The sequence below is a fragment of the Barbus barbus genome (genome assembly GCF_936440315.1).
Source record: "Barbus barbus genome assembly, chromosome: 39".
NCBI lineage: Eukaryota > Metazoa > Chordata > Actinopteri > Cypriniformes > Cyprinidae > Barbus > Barbus barbus.
This window is the reverse complement of record NC_136717.1, coordinates 19,630,321-19,651,642: the sequence shown is the minus strand read 5'-3', so window position 1 is coordinate 19,651,642 and position 21,322 is coordinate 19,630,321. Positions and strand designations below refer to the sequence as shown.

The 21,322-nt window shown below is 43.0% G+C and overlaps 1 protein-coding gene across 1 annotated transcript in view; it reads right to left on the bottom strand.

Annotated features, from left to right (window-relative positions):
- The window catches only part of LOC306859021 (scavenger receptor cysteine-rich domain-containing protein DMBT1-like), a gene marked incomplete at both ends in the record, with an annotated part of 43,665 nt that overhangs the window by 5,183 nt on the left and 17,160 nt on the right, over positions 1–21,322 (bottom strand). Inside the window, 6 exons of the mRNA XM_079399832.1 lie at positions 1,545–1,859; positions 4,770–4,926; positions 5,002–5,072; positions 5,172–5,486; positions 18,764–19,078; positions 19,266–19,405. Of these exons, the coding sequence (XP_079255958.1) occupies positions 1,545–1,859; positions 4,770–4,926; positions 5,002–5,072; positions 5,172–5,486; positions 18,764–19,078; positions 19,266–19,405 (1,313 nt within the window). The remainder of the gene's footprint in view (positions 1–1,544; positions 1,860–4,769; positions 4,927–5,001; positions 5,073–5,171; positions 5,487–18,763; positions 19,079–19,265; positions 19,406–21,322) is intronic.

The window sequence follows — 21,322 nt, the reverse complement described above, 5'->3', positions numbered from 1 at the left end:
TTTCTTACATAATCAAGACACAATTATCAGAAAGTGTGGAATCCTTTGAGGTTTAGTATTATTCACCTGAGCAGATGACTCCAGCATCATGAGTATGAGTGCAGACAGGCTTATTCCATCCTGCTGACCCACAGTTTTTCAGTGTAGATTCTGTTCCTACACATGTTAAAACACTCATCCAGATTGGTCCTGATCCTTGACCAAAATAGGCACGACCCAGAGCATCTACAGGTTCTCCACAGTCCAGCTCTCTACACACCACTGCAGCATCAGGCATATCCCAGCTAACATCACACACTGTTCCCCACTGACCTCTATGAAGAACCTCCACTCTACCAGCACAAGGACTGTTACCATTTACCAGTCTCACATTCACTACATCTAAGAGAGAGGGAAATAGAGAGAAAGACAGAGACTAAAATCAATCAATCATTCTAAAGAGATGTCATTGTGTTTAAAATTGGGATAACTACTAAAATAGATAAAAAAACTCATATTACTATTATCATATTATGAATTACAGTGTTATATTTTTATGAATTTTAGTTCATTCTTTGAAGCTGTGGGCATGGTGAGGGCCACACCAAGTGCAATGGAACGCATATGATCCTAGTTATGATACTAATTGCTCTCATATTAATCTTCTTACCAGCACACAGAAGCGCCTGGTGATCATCATGAGAGCAGCTGTGTTTCTGTGATGCTGGACACATTCGAATCTGAGACTCATTTCCTCTGCACTGAATCTCTTGTGTCCACATCTGAGAGTCTCCTTTATCAAAAGCAGCTGCTCCCAGCACCTGTACAGGAGCCCCACAGTCCAGCTCTCTACACACAACCTCTGCATCCTGCTGGTCAAAGGCAGCATCACACACTGACATCCACGTCTGATCATGAAGTATCTCTAACCTCCCAGAGCAGCGAGAACCTCCAACCAGCCTGACTCCTGCAGTAGTGAGAGAAAAGAAAAGAAAATGTACATAACCATTGTTATCATAAACTTATAAACAACCACATTTATCTAAAATAAAAAAGGCAAGATTTATAATAACTTTGGCAATAACATTTACAAACATTATTGTACCATTCAATAATGCTGACAGATTATAATTTTATGTGCATTTAAATTGTTACAAATGTTATTAAACTTTGATACATATATTTTGTTTTGTGAATGTACATGAACTATTGAACTATTGATACTATCATTAGTCTTGGCCTTAGATGACACAGAAGAAAACTGAAGGTGTACTTAATGCCTTTTTTGGAAGGAAAATGCAAACACTTGTGATACTGGACTTGTACAATAAAAGCTTCTGAAACTAATCATTGCACTGTACTTTTATGCATTTGGCACACATTTATGCACATAGAAAAAGCTACTTACAGATGCATTCAAGATGAACATTTAATCAGTTCATGCATTCCCTGAGAATTGAATCTATGAACTTGGTGTTAATAAAATCAATATAAACCTTTGGAACTAAAATACAAGGCATGTGGATCAACAGTGATGTAATTGGTTAAATTTTAGAACAGCTCACCTGAGCAGATGACTCCTGCATCTCTATCATGATTACAGTCATAATCAAACAACTGAACTGATCCACAGTTCTTCAGTGTAGTCTCTGATCCAGTACATGTTATACGATTTGTCCAGATTGATCCTGATCCTGGTCCAAAATAAGCATCACCCAGAGCATCTACAGGTTCTCCACAGTCCAGCTCTCTACACACCACTGCAGCATCAGCCATATCCCAGCCATAATCACACACTGTTCCCCACTGACCTCTATGATGAACCTCCACTCTACCAGCACAGCGACTGTGACCACCAACCAACCGCACATTCACATTGTCTGTTTATTGAATACATAAAACAAGAGAAGTAATACTTATGAACAGAGCAATCAAGACAGTAAGAAGAATCTCATAAAGAGAGAGAGAGAAAAAAATCTTTCATACAAAGAGTCAGAAGATTTGCAGAGGTGGGTAGAGTACCCAAAAACTGTACTCAAGTAAAAGTAAAAGTACTTATATAAATATTTACTCAAGTAAAAGTAAAAGTAATAGTCTGAATAGTTACTTGAGTAAGAGTAGTATCGGATAAAAAACTACTTCAGTAGTTAGTTACTAGTTACTTTGGATCATATAGGCTACTTTATATCTATAGTCTATTTTTATTTAGATATAGATACAATTTATGTAATGTATGTGTGTGTGTACACAGCCGTTTTCTTATGATTTTTAATGTTTTTTTATGTAATTTATTTCAGTGATGCAAATCAGAATTTTCATCAGCTTTTACGCCAGTCTTCAGTGTCACATAATCTTTCAGAAATCATTCCAATATGTTGATTTATTATCAATGCTGTTCTTTTTAGCTTTCTATTCATCATAGAATCCTGAACAAAATGTCACAGGATCCAAAAAATATTAAGCAGCAAAACTGTTTCCAACACTGGTAATAAACCAATATATTAGAATGATTTCTGAAGGATCACATGACTCTGAAAACTGGAGTAACAGCTGATGAAAATTCTGATTTGAATCACTGAATGAAATTATATTTTAAAGTATATTAATTATGTATTACATATGTAAGTTAGGCCTATATATATATATATATATATATATATATATATATATATATATACACTCACCTAAAGGATTATTAGGAACACCATACTAATACTGTGTTTGACCCCCTTTCACCTTCAGAACTGCCTTAATTCTACGTGGCATTGATTCAACAAGGTGCTGAAAGCATTCTTTAGAAATGTTGGCCCATATTGATAGGATAGCATCTTGCAGTTGATGGAGATTTGTGGGATGCACATCCAGGGCACGAAGCTCCCGTTCCACCACATCCCAAAGATGCTCTATTGGGTTGAGATCTGGTGACTGCGGGGGCCATTTTAGTACAGTGAACTCATTGTCATGTTCAAGAAACCAATTTGAAATGATTCGAGCTTTGTGACATGGTGCATTATCCTGCTGGAAGTAGCCATCAGAGGATGGGTACATGGTGGTCATAAAGGGATGGACATGGTCAGAAACAATGCTCAGGTAGGCCGTGGCATTTAAACGATGCCCAATTGGCACTAAGGGGCCTAAAGTGTGCCAAGAAAACATCCCCCACACCATTACACCACCACCACCAGCCTGCACAGTGGTAACAAGGCATGATGGATCCATGTTCTCATTCTGTTTACGCCAAATTCTGACTCTACCATCTGAATGTCTCAACAGAAATCGAGACTCATCAGACCAGGCAACATTTTTCCAGTCTTCAACCGTCCAATTTTGGTGAGCTCGTGCAAATTGTAGCCTCTTTTTCCTATTTGTAGTGGAGATGAGTGGTACCCGGTGGGGTCTTCTGCTGTTGTAGCCCATCCGCCTCAAGGTTGTGCGTGTTGTGGCTTCACAAATGCTTTGCTGCATACCTCGGTTGTAACGAGTGGTTATTTCAGTCAAAGTTGCTCTTCTATCAGCTTGAATCAGTCGGCCCATTCTCCTCTGACCTCTAGCATCAACAAGGCATTTTCGCCCACAGGACTGCCGCATACTGGATGTTTTTCCCTTTTCACACCATTCTTTGTAAACCCTAGAAATGGTTGTGCGTGAAAATCCCAGTAACTGAGCAGATTGTGAAATATTCAGTCCGGCCCGTCTGGCACCAACAACCATGCCACGCTCAAAATTGCTTAAATCACCTTTCTTTCCCATTCTGACATTCAGTTTGGAGTTCAGGAGATTGTCTTGACCAGGACCACACCCCTAAATGCATTGAAGCAACTGCCATGTGATTGGTTGATTAGATAATTGCATGAATGAGAAATTGAACAGTTGTTCCTAATAATCCTTTAGGTGAGTGTATAACCTCTGACACGGAGAAGAGTGAAAACTCCTCACATGACCACTACAGAACATCTGAACATAACGAAACAAATGCACATTGACAGATCTTCTTCCGTCTGTTCTGCAAAATGTAAACAAATGTAGCCTATATTTCTGTAAGCATAAATATTGTGAAAATATCAATATTAATTGTGTCTAGGCAAAGGCATTCCTCCTGGAACAGGTCGTGTGCCGCTGCTCAGAGCTAACGCAGGTTTGGTGGGTGTTTGTTCATTTCATACTCTGTGACAGCTTATTTAATGTATAAATTATACATTGTATTTAATGTATAAGGTAGGCCTACATGTACAACAAACTGGTAATGTCATAGTGGTATCGTGCACTGTAATCGAATGTAGCCTATCTGTGGAACCATAGACAGCACATGCAGTGTTCATCTAATAAACATCTTCATAGCTAGCAAACAATAGCCTTTGCAGATTTGCTTTCAATTGACTGTAGATCCAAAGCCACGTCTTCAACTCTTTTGATGTTCTTAAACTTTTTGTTACAACTCAGCGCGTGTGGCAGGGAACTGAACGAATCATTCAAACTGATTTGCAAACCAATTCACTGGTTTGCCAACTGATTTGATCAAGCCTTTGAACAGAATTGACTCAAAATAATGAATAATTTGCGAATGGGCATCGCTCATTGCCCAGAGAAAAGTAGACGGCGCGTTTGGAATAAATTGAAGCATTTTTAACTTGTATAGCAATATAAGATAAAGTAACGAGAGGAGCATCTTTAAATATACTCTAATACTAGTAGTTAGCCAAAAAAATTACTCAAGTAAATGTAACTCATTACTACCCACCTCTGAAGATTTGACATAAGATTTCAGTGAAGTATAAGAAATTTGCTCAAACCTGCACACACCAGTCCAACATCATTATCATGTGAACAGTTGTATTTGTGTGGCAGTGATGTTGGACAGAGGTGAATCTGAGATTCATTTCCTCTGCACTGAATCTCTTGTGTCCACATCTGAGTGTCTCCTTTGCCAAAAGCAGCTGCTCCCAGCACCTGTACATGAGCCCCACAGTCCAGCTCTCTACACACAACCTCTGCATCCTGCTGGTCAAAGGCAGCGTCACACACTGACATCCATGTCTGATCATGAAGTATCTCTAACCTCCCAGAGCAGCGAGACCCTCCAACCAGCCTGACACCTGAAAAAAAAAACTGAGTATGAATTTCCCTTTCAGAACAAAACATGCACTACTTTATTTGTGTTTCTTTATTTTAGCAAAATAAAGTTTTGAGTTTACCTGAGCAGATGATTCCTGCACTCTTGCTCTGGCACACACCTTGAAAACCCCATATGACAGATCCACACTTTTTCAGTGTGGACTCAGATCCAGTACACATTGCATTATTCATCCAGACTGGTCCTGATCTGAGTCCAGCCTGAGCATCACCCAGAGCATCTACAGGTTCTCCACAGTCCAGCTCTCTACACACCACTGCAGCATCAGCCATATCCCAACCATTATCACACACTGTTCCCCACTGACCTCTATTATGAACCTCCACTGTCCCACTGCAGGGACTGTTTCCATTAACCAACCGCACATTTATTATTTCTGTGCACAGTAAGGGAAAAAAATTGGAAGAGATCTATCAAAATTAAATAAACCTTTCCTGTTGAAACAGTCAACACATACCTGTACACACCAGTCCAACATCATTGTCATGAGAACAACTGTTTTCATGTGATGGTGATGTTGGACAGAGGTGAATCTGAGATTCATTTCCTCTGCACTGAATCTCTTGTGTCCGCATCTGAGCGTCTCCTTTGCCAAAAGCAGCTGCTCCCAGCACCTGTACAGGAGCCCCACAGTCCAGCTCTCTACACACAACCTCTGCATCCTGCTGGTCAAAGGCAGCGTCGCACACTGACATCCACGACTGATCATGAAGTATCTCTAACCTCCCAGAGCAGCGAGAACCTCCAACCAGCCTGACTTCTGAAAGAACATAAATAATTATAGTTCTGTCAGGACCACTATTGTCAAAATGACACTTAGCATACAGTTTGGGTTGGCGGTATGGTTCTGTTCTGGGTAAAAACTCCCTGCCCATCCATGCAGTCGGTGATGAATGAGCAGGGAGAGCTGCAATAACCCCATTAGAGTAAACAGAACAGAACCAAATATAGTGGATATCATAATGCTCTTAATGACATTTTAATGTAAAAAGCAGTCCTGTCAAAATTAGAACGTTAAAGCATGCAATTAATTTTTCCAGTTTAACAATGTTAAAAATATTAAAAGCAGTTAACACAGGGATGGAGCCACCCCACTCACAACTGCTGCTTCTGTCTCTTTTTTCTTGAATTCCGTTTATTTAGACGCAGAACGTCTTTACGACAACATGAAACAGGAGACTTTTCAGCACTCCAATTTAACCGCAGTAAAATCAAAAAGGTACAGGTGACAAGAGAGCCTCAGTAGAACAGTGAAGATGAGATGTTGTCAGGCCATATAGCAGTTAAATCTAATCTTCCTGTCCTCTCAGCCATTATACTGTGCTCTGCAAATGCAGTGGCGCGTGCTGTATTATACTAAAGCACAGAGGAAACACTATGTCTATGAGCATGTGCAGGCAAGTATTTGATATATGAGTCAGATTTAAGAACATGTCTCTGAAATGCAGTGGTTTTCATTGTCCTGGAGCAGCCCAGCATTGTCTCCCTCAAACACCTGAAAAGACCTGAAGTGGGTCAGAATAGGTACGATGTGTGTCAGATCCACGTCACGTTTAGCAGCTCGTAAAGCAGCCAAAATAGAGTGGTGGAACTATGATGTCACTTTGTAGGCAAAAACCTGGAAGCGAGTTAGCATTTTAGCACTTCTGGTTCCATCGTCCCAGAGTCAATGGGCTTTTTTTTAATGGGAGTTTGATTAAATCCCCTAAAATAAGGTCCGTGGTTCACACAAGCTCAAGATACTTTCACGTTTTATTTTACGACATAAAACACACCAGTTACACCCCATTTGTGATTTTTTTTAAAACAGTTACGGTTCTTTAAAAAGACGGTTGCTAACAAGTTGTTAAATGGGACTACAGGCGCTGTCGGAGACATTAAACATCATCATGCTGAACAGTTAATCAATTTACAGTATTTTCCAGTTGTAGTATAATTTATACAATTAACTATAGAATAACCAATTAATAGTTTCCTGCATTTTATATTGTTGTTCGACAATGTTTGTTTTTGTTTTTTGCCCCAAAATGCAACACAAGTCTGCAGAGGGAAGATGCTCCTTTTATCACTTTCCTACTGATACACCACATATACCAGCTTAAGTCACGTTGAAAGTGAAACTTTAATGATGCATGGTGCTTAAAGCCAAGTTAAAATTAAATTTTTACGGCCACATGAAGCTGTTAGAAAGCATATAGATTGAGGATTTTCTAGAAGCAAGGATAAAATAACATTGTGTACCCACCCTAAGAAAATGATATCTGAAATGTGGTACTTTATTCACAAAAATAAGTTTAATCTTACAATATCCAAAAACTTGCTCAATAGATTAAATACACTAGTACATGGAGACACATTTTTAATTAAAATATTCATATTAATCAAGGATTTATTGATTTTTAATGCACCTTATTTAGAAATGTACAGAAATACGTGTGTAGCCAATGATAATCTCTCTCTGGGGCATGCCTTATTCCACGTGGCCTATCCACCTGTTTCCGGGGGGCGCTACTGTAAAATAGAACGTGGGAGAAACTTCCGGTTAGGTGGCGGAAGTAGTAAATCATCTCGGTTACGTATGTAACCATGGTTCCCCGAGTAGGGAACGAGATGCTGCGATGACGTCATCGTTTTGGGAACACCCTCGGTGTGACGAATGTCTGAAGCCCTTATACCATCACGCCAATTTATTGGCCAAATAGCGCTTGGCAACGCCCCTACGCATACGTACCGTATGCTATATCAGCGTTCCGCGCGCTATTTCATCAGGTTTCCAAATGACGAAGGAAGCGCTATCAAGGTACGGAACGGCCCTCATCGCAGCATCTCGTTCCCTACTCGGGGAACCATGGTTACATACGTAACCGAGATGTTCCCCTTCCTAGGTTTACTCAATGCTGCGATGACGTCATCGATTTGGGAACGCTATACCATAACGCCTGACGTACCTTAGATAGCTGGAGACCAAGGAAGCGTCTGCTCAAGCGGATAAGACCCGGGAGCCAGGAGCCATCCTCACATCTAAACTGTAGAACTTGATGAAAGTGCTAGGAGAGGACCAACCTGCCGCAGCACAAACATCCTCTATTGATGATCCTCTCAGAAAGGCCTGAGAAGAAACCACTGCTCTTGTGGAGTGAGCACGTAATCCCAGAGACGAAGTCAAGCCACGCGCCTCGTAGGCAAGCGAGATAGCCTCAACTATCCAGTGTGACATTCGCTGTTTGGTGACAGCGGAGCCTTTGCTCTTACCACCAAAACACACAAACAGCTGGTCAGATCCACGCCAATGAGCTGTGCGGTCTACATAGATTCTTAATGCCCTCACCGGACAAAGATCCATGTTACCTGATCCAAGCGCTATTTGGCCAATAAATTGGCGTGATGGTATAAGGGCTTCAGACATTCGTTACACCGAGGGTGTTCCCAAAGCAATGACGTCATCGCAGCATTGAGTAAACCTAGGAAGGGGAACAATGGTAGCGAGGAGTTAGATAGCGAAGAGGTTAGGTCTTCTTCTTCTTTCGTGTGTCGTCATCAAATGTCCAGCTCAGTAGAACTCAGCCACGTTCTCATCTCAGGTCCCACATCGAAGAGGCTGGCCTCCGAGGGTGGTTTATACAGTGGACAGGTGGTGATTATGTGCTCAGCGGTCTGCTCTGGCTCCCCACACTCACACACTGCTCTGTCCTCCAGGCTCCACTTCCTCATTGATGCTTTGTAACCAAAGGTTGCGGGTTCGAGTCTCGGGCCAGCAGGGATTGTAGGTGGGGGGAGTGAATGTCCAGCGCTCTCTCCATCCTCAATACCACGACTGAGGTGCCCTTGAGCAAGGCACCGAACCTCCAACTGCTCCCCGGGCGCCGCAGCATAAATGGCTGCCCACTGCTCCGGGTGTGTGTTCACGGTGTGTGTGTGTTCACTGCTGTGCATGTGCACGTTGGATGGGTTAAATGCAGAGCACGAATTCCGAGTATGGGTCACCATACTTGGCCGTATGTCACTTCACTTCTTCATTTCATCTTTAGTTTGGCTCACTTTATAACCTATTAACCCAGCTGCTGTTATGTCTGTTAATCAAAAAAAAGAAAAAAAAAGAAGAAGAAATCAATACCTTTTGTAGCTTTAAGGATTAATCTATGTTTATTTTAGAATTTGGTGTTTTATAACTGTATTCCAATTTCTGTATTGAATACAGTTATTTCCTACTTGTTGAAGGGCACAGGTACCTAAATATGTTATGGGGTTATGTAATGTCTGATTATTATGGGTTTATGTAATGATTATTTTAGGTTAACTTAAATTAGTAGTTGTTTTATTATGTGTTTTTTTTTTTTTATGATAGCTCTCAATTATACTGTGATGTTTAGTCAATGGTTAAATATCAGAAAAAAGAAAACAATTTCCTAGAGACATCAGTAGTATTGATATCAGTGATACTAGCCTTCAGTTATAAAAAGATATAATTAAACAAATATAAAAAATATTTATGTTGTTTCTACATTAATTTGAACATTTGAATTATTGGAATATAAAAGCATATTTAAAAACTTTAATGTTAGGTTGGATTAATCATGATTAATTTAAGAAAAAATATGCAATTAATTAGTTCCCTTCCAGGAACGTCGAGCTGCATCGGAAGACGCTATGGGAACGCCATCAGCGTAACCGACGCTCTGAATATCGTCTACACCTAGTCCGATAGAAGGGCGAGGCGTCACGGGCGGGGTGACGTCACGACCAGGAGGCATATAAGCACGTGAGGCAGAGCCCGCGTCAGCTTTTTGTCATTCAGCAAGCGCTCTGTGTGTTGTCAGTCCATATCTGTTTTGTGAGTCTTATTTAGTGTTGTATGTCCTGAGAAAAGAAAGTAGACATCCCTAAAGCTAAGACCAAAACAGGGGGCGATCCTAGATCGCGTTTCAGATTATGTGTTAGTCCACTGCCTGCGTTACATTACGAGTGGGGACACACATGATCTGTGCGTGGTCTACCTGAGTGCGGAGCGCGAGGCAGTGGCTCTCGAGGGAGCTGACTGCCCGCATTGTGAGCGGTTCTCGCTGCGCACACTCCGCACTCGGAGGGCTCTCTTCGAGAGGGGAGCCTTTGTGAGCTCCCCGCGTGGTGCTGGCCCCGCTTTTGCCTAGGCAGAGCGGCGGCTGCGCTCGTGGGACTCACAGGCTGATTTGGCGGACGAGAGTGAGACGGGAATGTCCCTATCTCCTCCCGTATCCGTCAGATCTGGCGCCCCGTCTCGCGGTTCGGAAGCGGTCTCTTCCCCCCCGAGACGAGGGATCAACGCTTCATCTGTCTTCATCCGAGGAGGTTGACGTGACGAGCGTTGATGAGGTTTCGCCGCCTCTGTCGCCCCAATATATATAGAAGGAAAGCGAGCTCTCCACGCGCTGTCGGCCCCGCTATGTGCAAAAGAAAGATAGATAGAGCGGTGGCTGCGCTCCCGCGGCTCGCAAATGGATCATCAAAACAGATCCAGCGCCCGCTCTCTGTGCTCGGAAGCGGTTCTCTTCCCCCAGAGAGAGGGCTCGACGCCCCGCTTGTCTTCCTACCGAGGAGGTGGATGAGAAAGACGGTGATGACCGTTGTAAACTCTAGTGTTGCACAAGCACAAATAAAGCCAACCCCACTCTGCCGAGGCAGAGCGGTGGCTGCGCTCGTTGGGCTCGTAGAAAAAAAAAAGGCTGATCTGGCTGGCGGGCATATAGAAGAGAAGAGAAAAGAAACTATCTTCTCCCGTATCCACCAGATCTGGCGCCCCATCTCGCGGTTCGGAAGCGGTACTCTTCCCCCCGAGACGAGGGCTTGACGCTGCGTCCTCCGAGGAGGTTGATGTGACGAGCGTTGACGAGGTTTCGCCGCCTCTCTCGCCCCAGCGTGAGGAGCCACAAGAGCCTTCAGTTTCCCCCGATCTCCACCAAGGTGTTGAGATCGCGGGTGGAATCTTTGAGGCCAGATGGTATGCGCGCTCTCGAAATTCAGGTGGCTGCTGGGCGGGCGCAGCCTCCTCCGCATACCAGCTCCTCGCGCAGCAGGTCCTGACGGGCGAGCCCCAGGACTGCGGAGGACGACCCCTACTGGGGTGGAGCGGCTTACACCGCGGCACACGGTGACCGTCTCCCCTCGGTGTCCTCCGGGGATCTGTCTGTCAACCCTGCAGTTCCAGGGCACAGTAGGTCCCAGCGAGTGCTGTTCTCAGAGTCCCCCGCCGGTTGTGACTGCGGGTCTGAGAAACTCGCCTCAAGTGCCAGAGACCGCGTCTTCCTCCGGATAGCCGCAGCAAGACAGTGGTCTGGCCATATCTCTGACACCAGAGGTCAGTCTCGAGAGACTGATTCCCTTAGTAGATCATCTAGCGGCTTGGCAGCGGCTGCCAGGTGTGTCTCTTTGGGTCCTGCGGACGGTAGAGCATGGTTATTCCATCCAGTTCGATGGGCCACCTCCGCCGTCCAACGGGGTTTGCGTGACTACGGTCCGCCCCGAGCAGGCTCTGGTTCTGGAACAAGAAGTCGAGAATTTAGTAAGGAAGGAAGCCATCGAGTTGGTTCCTCCTCACGAGACTCGCGCCGGCTTCTACAGCCGATACTTCATTGTTCCAAAGAAGGATGGGGGGCTGAGGCCCATATTGGATCGGCGAGCTCTGAACCGCTCAGTCAGAAAGCTGAAGTTCAAGATGCTTACAATCAGGCAGATTGTATCTCAGATCAGGTCCGAGGACTGGTTTGTCTCGATAGATCTCAATGATGCCTATTTCCATATATCCATCCTTCCCTCTCACAGGAAGTTCCTGAGGTTCGCTTTCGGGGGCAAAGCGTATCAGTATCAGGTTCTTCTTTCGGCCTAGCACTCTCACCCCGCACTTTCACAAAGTGTGTGGATGCGGCACTGGTCCCGTTGCGACTGCAGGGCATCCGCATACTCAATTACATCGTTGGCGGTTCGGCATCGAGATGTCGTTCTCGCCCACATGAGAGAGTTGGGGTTGAGACTCAACGCCAAGGAAAGTGTGCTTTCTCCAGTTCAGAGAACCCCTTATCTAGGCGTGGTGTGGGATTTGACCACGATGCAGGCGTGTTTGACCCCTGCTCGGATCGAGTCGATTCTCACGGCAGTCAAGAGAGTGCGTCAAGGCCAGCCATTCACTGTCAAGCAGTTTCAGAGGCTGCTAGGGCTTATGGCAGCAGCGTCCAGTGTGATTCCTTCTGGCCTGCTGTACATGAGGCCCCTACAGTGGTGGCTCAAGAACAGGGGGTCTCCTCTCGCTCCGCGCTGTCAAAGTGTCACGCCGTGGTTTCCGTGCCTTAGACATGTGGAGGGACCCTCAGTTCTTGGTTCAGGGCCCGGTGCTGGGAGCTCCGTGTCGCCGCGTCTCGCTAGCGACGGACGCATCCCTCACCGGTTGGGGTGCGCTCATGAGTGGCCTCCCTGCCCGCGGTCTGTGGAGTCGACGCCACCAATCGTGGCATATCAACCAGCTAGAGATCCTTGCTGTGTTCCGTGCGCTCAAGCACTTCCTCCCGGACCTGAGAGATCACCACGTGCTGGTCCGCACCGACAGCACGGCAGTGGTCTCTTACATCAACCACCAAGGAGGTCTGCGGTCGCGCCCCTTGTAGAAGCTGGTACACCAGACCCTTGTGTGGTCCCAGGGCCAGCTCCGATCACTGAGAGCTGTGCACATTCCTGGGCATCTCAATGTGGGAGCAGACGTTCTGTCGAGACAGGGGCTGAGGCCCGGGGAATGGATGCTTCACCCAGGTGTGGTGAAGCAGATTTGGAAGGTTTTTGGCCAGGCACAGGTGGACCTCTTCGCCATTCGAGAGTCAGCGCAATGTCCCCTCTGGTTCTCTCTAGCTCCTCCAGCTCCTCTGGGACTGGACGCTATGGTACAGACGTGGAGACCGCTCCGTCCGTACACCTTCCCCCCGATCGCTCTGCTCCCGGGAGTTCTGGCGAGAGTGCGCCGGGACGAGGTCAGTCTACCGTTGGTAGCGCCGTTCTGGCCGGGCCGAGTATGGTTCTCGGACCTGATTTCTCTCCTCGACGGCACCCCGTGGCAGGTACCGATCAGGAGAGATCTCCTCTCACAGGCCGGGAGCACTATCGTGCACCCCCGCCCGGAGCTATGGAAGCTGTGGGTATGGCCTCTGAAGGGGCGCAACTCATAGCTTCCGGTCTGTCAACCGAGGTTGTCGAGACCCTCCTTCAATCCAGAGCTTCCTCTACGAGGAAACTGTACGCCTTGAAGTGGAAACTCTTTCACTTCCTGGTGCGGGGACCGCCAGCTCGACCCAGTCAACTGCCCGATTCGCGCAGTTCTGGAGTTCCTGCAGGCCCGTTTCTCCGCAGGGTTAACCCACTCCACTGTTAAGGTCTACGTGGCAGCTATCTCTTCGTACCACGCCCTTATCAGTGGGCAGACACCCCCTAGTTACACGTTTCCTCCGGTGCGCTGAGGCTGAGGCCTCCTGTACGATCACGTCCCCACGTGGGACCTGGCTGCGGTTCTGAGGTTCGGTGCAGAGCACCTTGAGCCTATCGAGGAGATAACCGATGGACTCCTCACCATCAAGATCGTCTTCTTGCTGGCCATCACTTCTCTGAGGAGGGTGTGTGGCCTTCAGGCCCTGTCTGCGGCCCCTTCGATGTTGACTGTGCGCCCGGTTTGGCGAAAGTCTTTCTCTACCCCTGTGCGGGGTACGTTCCGAAGGTTCCAACGGTCATACCACAGCCGGTCGTACTCCAGGCCTCTGTCCTCCTCCCTTCGGGGAGCCCGGCCAGGAGAGGCACAACTGTATGTGTCCAGTGTGAGCACTGGGCACGTACATCCACAGAGCTGCCCTGTGGTAGGTGGATGATGGATGCTGTCAATTTTGCCTACGAGGCCTCTGGGCTTGCCCATCCGTTGGGAGTCAGAGAGCACTCAACCAGAGGTATGGCGGCCTTCAAGGCCTTTTGGACAGATGTACCGATCAGGGCATCTGCGACGCTGCTGGGTAGTCCACGCCCCTGACTTCGCCAGGTTACGACCTCGACATCCGAGCCACTACAGGCTCTTCTGTCCTCTTGGCCTGACATCAGGCAGGGACTTCTCAGTCTGGCGGCGTTGGTATAGCGTTCCCATAGCGTCTTCCGACGCAGCTCGACGTTCCTGGAAGGGAACGACCCAGGTTACGTATGTAACCCAGGTTCCCTGAAGGGAACGAGAGCTGCGTCTCGCAGCCATACTTCCGGCATCCCTGCCAGCGCTTGCTTCATAACATGAAGCTGACGCGGGCTCTGCCTCACGTGCTTATATGCCTCCTGGTCGTGACGTCACCCCGCCCGTGACGCCTCGCCCTTCTATCGGACTAGGTGTAGACGATATTCAGAGCGTCGGTTACGCTGATGGCGTTCCCATAGCGTCTTTTGACGCAGCTCTCGTTCCCTTCATACGTAACCTGGGTCGTTGTTTTTTAATCGATTGACAGCTCTAGAAAAAAACATTGCAAATACTCACAACACAACCAAATACAGAAATGTGCTACAGATACGCACAGACCACATCAGAAATGTTTAAGGGAACCGCAAAAATGGCTAACATGGCTGGGACATGCTTATCAATGAGTACATTTACATCTGTTGCAATTTGTTTACATCAATAATCCAATTTTAACACGATAAATCCTCTGATTAAGAATCTACCATGTAAACAGAGATTTTTGATTACCTTAATCCAGCTAAAGTCATATTCGAAGTAAACAAATCGATAATCATAATATTAATCATAATATTGTCTTATTTTGAATAAGGTAAGTAATTAGATTACCGATGTCCATGTAAACATAGTCAGCAGTAGGTGTAGCAAAGTAGCTCAAAAGGGATATGTACATAAATAATTACAATTAATAATAATTGATTATAATTATTTACCTCAGCTGCCAGTAGTAACTGTAGCAGAATTAATATTACAATCAACTGAAAGGATATTTTCGTGGCCACAGAAAATAACCTTCTTACAGTACTAATGCATTAGAGCATGTAGTTAGATCGGATTGTAAAAGAGACATTATTAACAAACAGTGACAGAATCAGAAACTCATGTTAAATGTGCACAAATGTTTTATTAACTAAACACGAACACAAAACTAGTCTACCAATCATACACACACACTTATACATGAGGGAGGGCACATGGACAGAATGAATGAAACCGTTAGAGAAACAGGGAATGCAGCTATGGAAAATGAGTCAGTAAACCACCTTATGGTCTGTGCTGACCCGATTATTTGCAGCACAGTACTGTTTTTGCAGTGTGTTTCTGTAATGGTTGTGTTGCGGTTATTTGCAGCGCGTTACTGTTTTTGCAGTGCGTTTCTGCATTTGGTTGTGTTGCGAGTATTTGCAGTGCGTTACTGTTTTTGCAGTGCGTTTCTGTATTTGGTTGTGTTGCGGTTATTTGCAGCGCATTACTGTTTTTGCAGTACGTTTCTGTATTTGGTTGTAAGTTGTGCACAAATGACATGAGTTTCTGGTTCTGCCTTGTAAATTAATGTCTCTTTACGATTTTGACCCTTGCTACATGCTCTAATGCAGTTACTCATTGCGCGGCTCGCCAAGCTTTACTTTGTGGCTCGCATGGCAGTAAATAATATGATGATATGATCATGCAGTCAATAGAGATATTTCATAAAAACATTAAAAACAAGCAGGGCTATAACATAACCCATTAAAATACTCACACCATGTCTAAACCGGACGCGAGTTGCGCTATCCTACAAAAGACAATAGAACCCATCAGAGTACGTGAGCGGAGTGGAGTGGAGTGAGAGTGGAGCGGTGTAATTTTGAATGGAAAGAGGAACCGATTTTTTAAAAGTCGGAGCGTCGTGGTTTTCACTCATTCCAAGAGCTCTCCACCACCGCACAAGCACGAGTACAATTCATGCCAACTACCTGTAATATAACTGCATATTTAGCAAGAATTCACATTAAACATATTTAGATAGCTTGATAGAGATGGATCACTCATATAAAAAAGAATGTGAAGGCTATGATGACGTGAGTGGGAAGTTATAGTTATTTTCATCAGAAACAAAATTGGCACTGCAAAAAGCAGCAGGTATACCTTTCAATGCTGATTTTAGCTTGTCATGTGGTAGGAAGCTGGAGCGGAGTGATTATTAAATGCTCGGAGCATGGAGAGGAAATTGTTGGCGCTCCACTTCGCTCACATACTCTGGAACCCATTGATGTTGTCTACACTGATGCCTCGTTCTATTTATGACGAACTGTACTGGCACTACGTTCAAATGATTTGCAATGGTTGCTTTTTTGCGTCAAGTGTTGACAGACTTTTAGCGCAGCGGGGCGCGGCACGACAACTGTCTGGTCTGGTGTAAACACGGCCAGACAGTGCTCTATTACAAATAATTTATATTTAAAAAAATACCTAAAACAGCGGCATTACAAGAAGGAAATACAGACTAGAGATATTTACACTTGCTCTGTCCTATGTCCATGACACTGACTCACTGGGCATTTGCCAGTTTTAATCTTAACAGCTCTTAATGTGAATGTGCACTTGGATGGTTAGATAATAGATACATGATGGGCTAGTATTGAAAAAATAAATAAATAAGGTCTTCCCAGCATTAAGGTAACCCTGCTTTTTTTTTTTTTTAAATCATCTTGTCCTAGTTACAAATTTGACTGGTAAATGATAAAGAATGATGGCACCTTTTGTATTGTGTTGCATTGCATATCAGGGATGACAGATTGATAAAAAGACATGCTATTTATGACTGGATGTAACTTTTGATACTTTGCAGTAAAAGTGGCTCTCCGATTGACTTTGCCCTATCAGTGCAGCTCCCATGAAAAAAATAGTGAGGACCACTGCTCTAATGCATTAATAGGAAAGTATTTTCTGTGGCCAAGGAAATATCCTTTCTTAGAGTTGATATGAACTTGCACTGAATGTTCACTGGACGAACAGATCAGTTGATGGCAATTTAATTCTGCAACAGTTATTAATGTCAGCCGATATAAATAATTGTAATTAATCATAATTAATTGTAATTATTTATATACAATTCCCTTTTGAGTTAATTTGCTACAAACCGCTCATTTAAAATATTTTCCTAGTATACTGAAGTTTGCTATATCATCTGCTTTGAACATTACAACTTTCGTTAACACTACAATAAGTAAATCCACTCCACCAGCTATTTACTCCAAATTTATATTTATTATATTTGTGATGTATTTGTAAATCAAATGTTGAAATAGGCTGATATTGTTCAAATGTGTTAAGCATGTTTTCTATTTGAACCAATATTTGTTGTCCCACTTTAGAAAATGTTATTTCAAAAGTGGGACAGCGTGTTTTTGACTAAAGTGGTACAGTTAAGTTGAATCTCTGTGTATTTTTGCATGAGAAATCTGGTTTTGACAGTATCAGTGGAATCTCACACATTAACTAAAGATGAATGAGAAAATAAATAAACTCTCCACTAAACATTTATAATCTAAAAAAGTTTTTTTTTTTTTTTTTTACCCAAATGCTGGGTTCAGCCGGTTATTTTTTTATAATTTTTACTCAGATGCTAGGTAGTTTTTCTGTAACTAAACTGCTGGGTAATTTTAATGCCGTTTTTTTTTTTCATTGTTGAAAAGGGTTCAAATACACAAAAATACTGGAAAACCAAAGAATTTCTGGCACCTGAAGGATTTTTCTAAAGAACAACAGGAAGTTTAACTGTTCAGGACAAACAAGGGACTAATGAACAACTGTCACTAAACAAAAAAAAAACACAGCTCTGGATCATTCAGGAAACAAGAACACAGTATTAAGAATGAGGATGTAAACTTTTAAACAGGGTAATTTTTTTATAAATTCAGCTATTATTTCCTCCAGAGGACTATATGTAAACATATTTTATGTGAAATATCTTATTCAGGTCAGTAAATAAACAATAACATGCATTTTGTATGATTCCTCTTGTTTTGGTCAAATAATTAACATTTTGCAGATTCTGAAAGGGGAATTTAAACTTTTGACCACAACTGTAGTTGTATTAAACATTACACACACACACACACACACACACACACACATATATATATGACAAACTGATAAAGACAGCAAACCCACTGTAGGCTTACTAAATTAACTAACCAAACATGGGTATGCACATTTAACCAGTAGCATTAAAATATGAAGTTTGCTTTGTAAAAATTTTACTATTTCTCAAGACAAGAGAGAAACTATATCTCAACCAGCATATACCATGAATATGCGCATAACAGTTAATGCTGCACAAATGTGGCATAAATGTGTTTACACAGGAATAGGATATTAATGTTTTAAAGATGAAATTATGAAAAGCAAAAAAAAAATGTACGTATTAAATTAATCACACTCACTATAGACTGTCAATCACACATTTAAAATTTGTGACAGAATTTTGCCTTCTGGGTACTGAAAGTTTTTTTTTTAATCTTTTTTTTTATAAGATATGTTTCTTATCTTTGTGCACATTGTGTGGATCAGTCTAAAATGTTGTAAACTATGACATTGAGTACTTTGGGTGTTCATACTTTAGATACAATATGAACAGCATAACTCGCGTGTAGCCACAAGTGTGCAAATGTTACCTGAGCAGATGACTCCAGCAGCTTTAGCATGATCACAGGAACTTCGGTCCCATCCTCCTGATCCACAGTCCTTCAGTGTGGATTCTGAACCAACACATCTGACAAAATCCATCCAGATTGGTCCTGATCCTGGTCCAAAGTGTGCATTAGTGAGAGCGTCTACCGGTTCTCCACAGTCTAGCTCTCTACACACCACTGCAGCATCAGGCAAATCCCAGGCAAGATCACACACTGTTCCCCACTGACCTCTGTGAAGAACCTCCACTGTACCAGCGCAGCGACTGTGACCACCAACCAATCTCACATTCACACTGTCTAATATTTTAAACAAATGAGAGAGAGAAAGAGAGGCATATTGTGAATTAATAAATAATAATAATGTCATCTCAAACGCTAATCAAACATCTTGAAGCAAATTAAAAAAAATAATAATAATAATAAAAAAAAAACATTTCTTCATCCCTCTCTCTGTCGTTTTTTATTTTTTTATTTGTGTACTTACCAGCTGTAATGAGTACTACAACTGAAGACAGTAAAATGAGTGTCAGGTATCTCCCCATCATCCTCAGCATGATTAACTCAACACCCAGTACAAGCTTCTCCGCACTGATGATACAGAAGTACAGGCATCCTCTCAGCCCCCTTAATGGGAGAAAAAGAGGTCCAACACCCTCCAATCACACTCGCTATTACCTTATTAGACACAACAGAGGAAATCATCAAACAACTTCAGTGACAAATCAGAGGACGCTTTTCTGATTTTCTCCATATATATACATCAAAACTGTCAGTGCTGATGAACTCCTCCTCCCCACATATCAAGACCTCAGTGAGGGGAGGCACACACACACACATGTTGGTTTTTGTGGTTTATGGGGACTCTCCATAGACTCTCCAAAAAAAAACACCATTTAGTATGTTTTTTTAAGCCTTTTGAATTACGGGGACATAGTCAGTGTCCTCATAAACCACCTTCATATTGTAATACCTCTGTCATACCCATGTCATTATACAAATTTGTGTCCTCATAAACCACATAAACATGCACACTCACACACGTTTTTGATTTACAGGAGACAGAAAACTCTCCAGTTTATTTACAGCATCAAAACCAAACACCTGCAGACTGATAACTAACTGAAAATGTTCAAAATTAGTATATACATATGTCAGCATGACATCATAAACTCAACTCTGTAAAATTATAAAATTACATTTAATGACATTTGAGTAAATAAAGGCTTACCTTAAAGTTCAGTCTATATGAGACTAGATGCAGTCTTAAAGGTGACATATCATGAAAACCTAACTTTTCCAGGTTTTAAGTGCTATAATCGGGTCCTCGGTGCATCTACCAATCAAGGAAATGTGAAAAAGATTAACCCAGTAAATTTGTTTTGGTAAGCCTTTTTTCTGCAATTGTCTGAAAAAAAAAAAGAGCACGTCTTATTTCACTCGTTGCAAAAGGATCTCATTATAATATTACCTCCCCAATCTGTAAGTTTCCACCCATGGTGCCTTCACTTTGATTTCGGTGTGCCAGTTCTAGTGCCATGGCAAAAGTTTCTAACTGTTCTGCCTTTGGCTGCACAGACCAGCACAAAACACTATTTAGATTCCCAGCCTCTCAGAGGAGACAAGAGAGCAGTGGATTTATCGATTTATTTACTGTATATTGCTGCTGCTACACAGATCTAAAATAAACATACAATTTATTTCCCAGCTGTTTACCTTCACAGACATAACAACTGCTTTTGTAACTCGTGTTTTTAACAAACTTGTGAGAATGAGAACTTTAGTACTCACATGTTGTGACAGCTGTTTTCTGTCCACGTGCTTCGGATGTGTGCATTCAGACGTTCAAACTAATATGGTTTAAAACACATGATTTCAGCGCAATAATCATGCGTGCCTCCCAATGTGCATACTATCCATCCTAAATTCAATATGACATTTTCAATACTATTTAGGGCACATAGGGTGGATAGTACACACAATGCAGGGAGTTTTTTTTAGCAGGTACCAGCTGTAATGGGGGCAGCTCTATTCTGCAAAAGGGGGCGGGGAGCAGCAGCTCATTTGCATTTGAAGAGACAGGCACGAAAAACAGGGTGTTTCTGCTTCCACAATAGGCATTTTCAAAATGATATAATACATGATCTGTGGGGTATTTTGAGCGGAAACTTCACAAATACATTCTGGGGATATCAGAGACTTATATTACAAAAAAGTAAAAAGGGGCATAATATGTCTCCTTTAAAGCTACTGAGAAAAAAGTCCAAAAACAATGCTTGCCACACTTACTGTACATAAGTGATTTTTCTTGTAGCAGTGTAGTACAGTAGTAATGCACTATAATTGTAATACACTCCCGTTTAGATTGATAATACATTTATAAAAACACCTGCTAGTATTAGTGATTTGTCCTGTTGGAGTGGCATCATCATGGTTCTCAGATGTGTCATCTACACCTAAAAAATACACTTATAATATTGTTTCTGTTACAAACACACAAAGAATTTAAGATTGTTCAAAATTAAACATTTTACAAATGCACTG